At 38.6% G+C, this 8,182-nt stretch overlaps 2 protein-coding genes across 7 annotated transcripts in view; one reads left to right on the top strand and one right to left on the bottom strand.

Annotated features, from left to right (window-relative positions):
• Positions 1 to 8,182, bottom strand: part of aldh18a1 (aldehyde dehydrogenase 18 family, member A1) — a 58,730-nt gene that overhangs the window by 36,938 nt on the left and 13,610 nt on the right. For 3 of the 6 annotated variants that reach the window (XM_034708483.1, XM_034708482.1, XM_034708484.1), the window contains one exon: positions 6,537 to 8,091. The exons of the other annotated variants lie outside the window; for them this stretch is intronic. In XM_034708483.1, the coding sequence (XP_034564374.1) occupies positions 7,895 to 8,091 (197 nt within the window). In that variant the 3' untranslated portion in view covers positions 6,537 to 7,894. Of the gene's footprint in view, positions 1 to 6,536; positions 8,092 to 8,182 lie in introns of those variants that run through there. 6 annotated transcript variants of the gene reach the window in all.
• Positions 377 to 2,228, top strand: crygmx (crystallin, gamma MX). The gene is made up of 3 exons (XM_034708492.1): positions 377 to 484; positions 1,111 to 1,353; positions 1,615 to 2,228. The coding sequence occupies exons 1-3, from the start codon at positions 476 to 478 to the stop codon at positions 1,888 to 1,890; spliced, it is 528 nt and encodes a 175-aa protein (XP_034564383.1). The 5' UTR covers positions 377 to 475; the 3' UTR covers positions 1,891 to 2,228.

Here is an 8,182-nt window from a genome sequence, read left to right as displayed (position 1 = left end):
TGCAAAAATGAGTCTGAAGAAGTAAAACTTCTTAGCTTAGTGGTACTTTTACTCCCTGTTTTCTTTACTTCCTCAACTAATAAAGGCCTACTTGCTTAATGGTGTCTGCAGTTTTGGTTTAGGTCATTATCAATCACCTATCAAGACAAGCCAAACAATTAGCAGTCCTGCTTACCCTCACAGTCTGCATCTAGGTTTCTGGCATTCATGCCAATAAAGGCAGATGTTGCAACTCTTATTGTAGCCCCTATGAGAAAGTGCAGTTGTACAGTATTTTCCATAGACAGCAAGAGCTTTGACAGAGACAAAGAGGCTGCAGCAGCTTACCAGTACTATAGTGTTCTGCAGTGTATGGCTCACTGTGCTGACACGACAAAGCTTTGTTTCACATTTGCAAAGCCCTGATCCCAGCAGGTCTATAAAGAGGTCTGGTACAGTCCGGTATCTGGTCTGGTCAGAACTTTACACAGTTACAATGGGCAAGGTAAGCATGCAATTTAAAATCTATACAGCAAAAAGCGGCTCAAATTTTAGATGTGCAGTTTATCGATACTTTTCAACTCTTTAGTCGTTCAGTTAAATAAAAAGGGCATGAACTTAGAACTCAGTTTTTACTCAGTAGAGCAGTAGTTCTAGAGCTTTTAACCATATTGTCATAACATGCAGGAGTGTAGGATGATTGAAATTGTAATGATTTGCTTAGAAAATAACTGAAATTAAACACAAAATATAAGCTACAAATTAGGACTAACTTATTACTATTTTTTGTGAAATCATCATTTAATTCTGCTTAAAAACAGTGGGCCATGATTTTTTTTACTATGCCATATTGTTACACACTCAACTTTGTCTCTACATCGTTTTGGATACTTTTTACTTCATTTTTTGGTTATTTATTCCAAAATCCTCCATTCAAAATGATCCACTATGAGACTCGTGTTGGATACAACTCCCTTGCAAACTCTGCTTGTAATTCCAGACTATATGATAATAAGATCTATATGGACAACAGACTGAGAGATAACTTTTAAACTTCATTTATTCATAGAGTATATAAGCTGTGTTTAAGTTTCTTATCTGGCTAATGAGAATGTTGACCATTATGTGCAGATTATCTTCTACGAAGACAAGAATTTCCAAGGCCGTCACTATGAGTGCAGTAGTGACTGTCCTGAGATGCAAAACCACTTCAGTCGCTGTAACTCGATAAGAGTGGAGAGTGGCTGCTTTGTGGCATACGAGAAGCCCAATTATGGTGGCTACCAGTACATGCTGCACAAGGGCGAGTATCCTGACTACCAACGCTGGGCAGGCTTCAATGACTGTATCCGCTCCTGTCGTATGGTGCCTCCTGTAAGTTTTAACTCATGCTTTAACCTGTTTGTAACAATGTCCTCAAAAGCTTTAAGATCAGTTAGCTCACATGCCAAGGCCTTTTGTTTTAACCTCAACCAATCAAACATAACTGTTTGGCTTGAGTTAAAACTGTGGCGAAAAAAGGGTGGAGAGGAAAAGAAAGAGACTGGTTTAGGACAAGTTAGGAGATTTTTCAATCAGTTCATATTACTCATGGACTGCCAATATAATTTTCATCTTTCATAATTTCTCTCATAGTACAATGGGAACTACAGGATGAAGATCTTTGAGCGATCTGACTTTGGTGGCCAGAATCTGGAGCTAATGGAAGACTGCCCAGATCTGAATGAGCGTTTCCACACCCGTGACATCTCCTCTGTCAATGTCATGGAGGGCTACTGGATGCTGCATGAACACCCAAATTACAGGGGACGCCAGTATTTCTTGCGCCCTGGAGAGTACAGGAGGCACAGTGAGTGGGGAAGCAACAATCCCACCATCGGATCTCTGAGACGCGTCACTGAAGTCAACTGATTGTGGCCTTTCTTTTTTTGTTAAACCCTTATTGAGCCCCAATGTTAAGCTTTCCACCCTCCTGCACTGTTCCAGAGTTGTCTCAACAGTGTAATGTCCAAACCTGCTATCGACATTTTAATGATGGGAGTTTTGGTGTGTGTCCTGTTGGGTTCTGGTATTGTTGGGTTGCTTTGCACAGTTGGATAGAGTTCCAACTTTGTGCACAAGCAATGCTCACAGTATATAGTGATGATCATTTTTGCTTTGGTCGTCCCATAGCAAAATGGTTTGCCCTGCCAGTCCCCAAACTCATGTCCTACTGGAATCACAATAAAAGAAAACTTGATGAAAGTCAACTAAAGGGAGCCTTTGTTAATTTTCTATTGACTGCTGCAGCTGTCATGGTGAAGAGATCAGGGGGATATGGCTTTTCATACATTTAAAGAATATTTTTCTCTGTATTATGGTGATTTAACTTTAGTTTCATCCGGCCACAGAGTTAGACGTAGACGTGTAACCCATGAGATCCTGGTAAGACCAAGAGTTTCTACAGTTTGCTGAGATATTGTCATTCCACATACACAAAGAAAAATTATCAAGGAAACAGAAGCTTATTCTTTGAAGTTCGATATTAAAGACCAGCAAAAACAGTATCTGAGGATCGGCATGTAGGAGTCTTTATGAGATCACATGGTTCAGAGTAAGCGCGTTGGGTCCATGAAAGATGCCCATATTAGATCCACATCACAGGGCCAGCACCAACTCAAAGAGTTGGAGTCAAAGTGGCCTGGTATTAGCCCCGAGCATCAAGCTCTCTCAGAACAAAAAACACAACCCAGTCCACATCCCTGCTCATGCATTTTTCATCAGCCCAAGATACTGAACCCTTTCAGAAATAAATATCAATTATTGAAATTGTTAATTAGACACTGCGTAATTGGCGAAGATACACATGAATTAATAACTTTGACCATTAATTATTGATTCGAAAAAATGTGAAGCCCAGCAGGGAGTGCATTTGAGAGTCTCTTAAGATCAAGCACAACAAGAAGTATGAGTTTTGGCCTTGAGTAATGTCCAATTAAAGAACTGTCAGCTTTGCTGTACAAGTCCAGTTATTTGCCCTCATCATTCTTTTTATATCTGTGGACAACAATACCCAGCAGACACCACAACATCAACAGGGTGCAACATGGGATCTGATCAGCTGGGGGTCTCGGGGCAATGTCAGATAAGAGATGAGAGGAGATTTAACAGCTGACAGACCTCAACCACAAGTGGAAGTTAATCTAAGGTCAAAAAGGGGCAGTTGCCCCAAACATCAACCAAGTTTAAGAAGTAAGCACTTTAAAGTTACATAGAACTGAAATGTGTCTAAATGGTTATAATCTTGCAAAGTTTGCTTAGAAAAACATAAAGTAAGATAACCTGAAAACTACAGATAGTCTTCTCAGTTCTATTGCATATAATAATAATCTAATAATAAAGTTCATTTATAGAGCACTTATCAAAACAGACGTTACAAAGTGCTTTACATCATAAAAACCCACAATAAGAGAACAAACATGAATAAAAGTAGATTAAAAAATAAATGTAACATTGTGGATAAAACAATATTACAGGAAGGCCTTTCGATAAAAATATGTTTTCAGCTGTGATTTAAAAGAGGATACTGATGCAGCTTGCCTGAGCTCCTCAGGCAGGTCGTTCCACAGTCATGGAGCCTGCACAGTAAATGCTCGGTCACCCTTAGATTTCAACTTTTTGACAGGAACTTTAAGGAGGTTCCTGCCTGAGGATCTGAGGCTGCGCCCGGGCTGGTAGGGTGACAGCAAATCACAGATACATTCAGGGGCCAGGCCGGGAAGTGCTTTAAAAGTGATAAGTAAAACCTTAAAATCTATTCTGAAAGCAATGGGCAGCCAGTGTTATCTCATTAAAACAGGAGTAATGTGCTCTCTCTTCTTTGTTTTAGTTAAAAGTCTTGCTGCTGAATTTTGTACCAATTGTAATCTATTGATCTATTTTTGAGTTTAACCTGTTAAAAGCTTATTACAATAATCTAGTCTAGATAATACTACACACTGTATCATTAAAATCCACTCTTAGGACAATTTGCTACAAAATTGGCACTGAAAAGTAGTGTATTTGCAGAAGAACTGCCAATGATCAAAAACATGACAATAAATTTCCATTTAGCATGGCAAGGCCTCGTCAATTGGTATCATCAGACTGTTAAATGTTTAGTCACATGAACTTCAGGTGACATACGTTGACTCAGCTAGCCCCCCTTGTTCATGTAAGGGATAATGTATAGTGAGCAGGTTGTTGATTCAAACAAGTTAACACTAAGTATCGATTTAAAGCTGATTTATTGATTACTACCATTATTTGTTTATGCAGCTGGGGAAAAAAAGTCTGTCAGATATGATAGTTGACTACACTCTTTTTATCCCTCTGTCTCACCAATTAGCCCAAAATGTAAGTCAGCTGAGGGCACTCTAGGGTCATCTTTTCTGGCTCTGCCCCAAATTAAATCAGTTCTGGTCTGATATTTTCAAGTGTTTTTCTGACGTGTATAACTGGGACATCTCCCCTGACCCTTGCACATCCATCTTAGGTGTTACTTGACATATTTCCACTCTTACCCACTTACATTGGAGAATAATACAATATGGTATGGTTATGCAAAAAATTGGAAAAATGAGGATGTCCCTTCTTTTAAGACCTGGCTAGCAGAAATTACCAATCTGTTACATAAGGAAACGATCCGACACAATGTTTCTCTCAACTCTGCAGCCTTTGACATGATGTGGCAACCATTTCTGTCCTACCTATCAGGACTGACCTAAGATCGCTGTATTTGTACATGTTAGTTTATGTGATGTATCTAAACTTCATCAGAAATTAATATTGATGTACCTTGTTAGAGCAGGTTTTCCTTTGTCTGTTTTTTTATTTTTTTTATTTATGTAGGTATGTTAGTGTGTATGTGTCATTGTTTCCGTTTGCCCACCTCTGTTATTTTTTTTATATTGTAAATCTATAAATAAAGTATTAAAAAAAAGACATGATAGGCTGATAAGAACAGTTGCTATTGAAGCACCACCAACTATCTGTGCATTGAATTAACATCAAGTCTAACATTAAGTCTTGGCATTAGCCTGCTTTGACGTAATAAATCACTGTTAAGTTTTAACAGTTTTTTATTTGAGTTGGCCTTTTTAACAAATGCAGAAAGTGACAACAGCACTTGTATAGAGTGGAGTAATCTTCCCCTGTAACTTTTATTTGACAATTTTTGTTTCTCTCAACCATTCCTCTCCCACTGCCAAAGTCCATACCGTGTTGCAGTTTGTAGTTGTGTTGTGCTTCTTTCGATTTTGATAGATATCTCTTTCACTCAGCTTCTTGTGCGCTTAAACATCCCTTGCTGTTTTTCATTGGCTCTCTTCTCTTCTTCTGTTGGTGACTGGTTAGCCATTAACAACAGATCTATAGTTTTGTGCTCTCCCAATAACTATAGTAATACAGTATAATATTACAAATATCCTCCACATTATTTGCTGAGGATATCAGAAACTAATATTTTGCCCCAGTGTCAACAGGGAGAGGAGAAGTTATAAATATGCTGGACTCCTTTCTGGGGATTGATTTGATAGGACGTGTATGATCTGGTTGTCCTGGCGTTGCTCTTGCTGTGCAAAATTAAGAACAGTTATCGATAGGTTTTGACCAATCAGAATCAAGTATTGAGCCAGGTGATAAATGGAGAAGTGTTAAGTATAAGACACAGTAGGAATACTTTAGCTGCAGGATTTGAGAATCTGACAAATAGGGTTGCACTTTCTTGCAAAGTTATAATCAATTCAAGAAGAATCAACATCTCAGCTTTGAAATGAGACAACATTTTCAGTCTGTACCAAAGGATTTCACAATATAACACTCCTCAGTGTCCTGTTATTGCTTAAGTAGATAGGTGCTGCTGAAACAGAAACTGGTTTGAATACTTACCTTTAAATAGATGCTCTCAAAGTAGCAAACAACTGTGATGCATATGATAGTGAGAAATACAATGCTATAAAACACAGCATCAAACAGACAATACTCAAAGTCCCTGGACTGTTCCTTCTCTACCTCAAGTCGTTTATATATGTTCAATCGCTTCACACATAAAAAGGACAGAAGAGTGAGATCCGAGTTTTGTCTCCCTCTTCATCTCTGAACCCTTTGGACTTGGTGATGGGAAGCTGATTGAAGGGTAAGTAGTGCGTTTTGGAGAATGAAATCTTTAGATGCAAGAAAAAAAGAGAGAAACGAAAGAAAGAGAAGCTGAGAACACAAGTCTGTGATTCCATTATTAGTCTCAGTTCTCCTTCTCCCTCTTTTCATTTCTGATGGCTGGATAATTAAACCTCTATAGTATTGTCTTCCATCTTCCTTGCCCCACTTCCAGCAATGCGAATTCCCCTATGGGCAACTTTAAAAAGGCCCTTTTTAGACATCTGTTTTTCAGATCAGTACGACTTTTTTCCCATTAATTTGTGCTCTTTGTGGAAGTAGAAACACTAGTGCCAGGACAGAGATGAGTGCATGTGTAAAAAATCCTCAACATTTCAACTGTAAAAATCAAAGAAGGTAGGAAAAATATCTCCCTCAAAAAATCTTTTCAACACATTTTTATTCTACAGTAGTGCTATTAAACAACCCATACCAATCCTTAAGTGTTGCAATGCAAGACATCAGATAAGAGCTCAGAGGCTGGAATGTTACAAAGCTTAATTTGAAAACAGTCGCGCTCTCCCCTCCAGCTCGAAGGAGGCAGCTTGTCAATTACTGTTCCTGCTCTGACAGAGGCTTTGGGCGCCACAAGGAGCAAGCAGGAAAGCAGTAAAGCAATGGAAAAATGAGAACAACATGTAAGAATGATCAAACAAACAGAATATGGTAAATAAAAATGGATGCTCATCAGATGTAGTGAATTTCAACTTATATTGTGATATGATAAATGTGGCATGTTTGTGACACTTTCAAATGAATGTTTGTAATACTGTGAATCTTGCAGGGAATTTGAAACTCTGTGAAAAAACCTGGACTCGTTCAAACAGATTTCTACAATAAAAAGTCAAATTTTGATGATTTGTTTATGTCTGAAATGATCTAAATCAGCACCCCGTCTTTTAAAGTTACTGTACATTCACAAGAATACAGAGAACTGAACCATGTGCATCAGCAAGAGAAAAGATAGATGATATCAAATTAAAAAAAGAGGGCACTTTCAGAGGATAACAGCCATTGTAATCAGCGGAAATGTACTGGGCCTTCAGTATAAAAGCTGGTTTAATGTCTAGATAATATATAATTTTCAGTAAACTAAAGCCTTTAGAGATAAAGACACAAAGTGACCATCACTTCAATACTATGCACTTACCTTCATGTTACATTTCAAAGAGCTTTGTACAACAGACTTTCAAATTAAGAACATTTTAAAAGTGTTGTCTCAGAAGATTCTGACTTTCTTCTTTGTTATTTACATTTATTGATGAAATCCAATAATGTTTTTATGCATTACTGTCCTGAGAATGCGTTTTAAAAATGAAGAACTTCAAGTTGTTTTTTTGCCACATGACATTTGCATTTTTTGTCTTGAAGAAAGAAACAGTGGTTTGGATTAATGCATAATTGTGGAGGTATTTCATGTTGTGATCCTCTTGCAGCAGGCCATGAGGGTGACTTACCTTACTTATATTAAAGCATCATAAGCCGAGGTAGAATTTAAAACATATGTAAACTCTGAATCCATGAATGACATTTTAGTCCGAATCAGGAGAGCTTTCTGGTTGTGCTGATAAATCGGACCATCCATGTGTTGAGTGTCTCTCTCCATGCTTTGTGCTTCACAAGTTTTAAACACTGACATGAGTAACAACCCACAAAGTAGCCCATTTGGGAGCTTGTGGTGGGTAACACAAACCATTTTGACCATCATTAAAACTATTAGAGTCTTGAGTTTTTCTCTGGTCTAGTTGCTGTCCCTCTGCCCAGCAAGAGGCTGCCCAACAGGCAGGCTTTCATGGAGGTACTTCATCGTACCCTGCTCAGAGAAGTCGGCTGCTGTATGCCCATCACCTCTCAGAACCCACTTTGTAGTGAGCAGCCCCTCCAGGCCGACAGGGCCCCGGGCGTGGATACGAGCCGTGCTAATTCCTACTTCTGCTCCTGGAGATAAAGCCAAAGATATGAGCAGAAAGACAGCAAGTGAGAACTATGAACTCCATATCACACATGTTGAGAGAAAGTCAGCAGTCAT

This window comes from Notolabrus celidotus, chromosome 18 (genome assembly GCF_009762535.1).
Source record: "Notolabrus celidotus isolate fNotCel1 chromosome 18, fNotCel1.pri, whole genome shotgun sequence".
Classification (NCBI taxonomy): Eukaryota; Metazoa; Chordata; class Actinopteri; order Labriformes; family Labridae; genus Notolabrus; species Notolabrus celidotus.
This window is presented reverse-complemented; position numbering and strand designations above follow the sequence as displayed.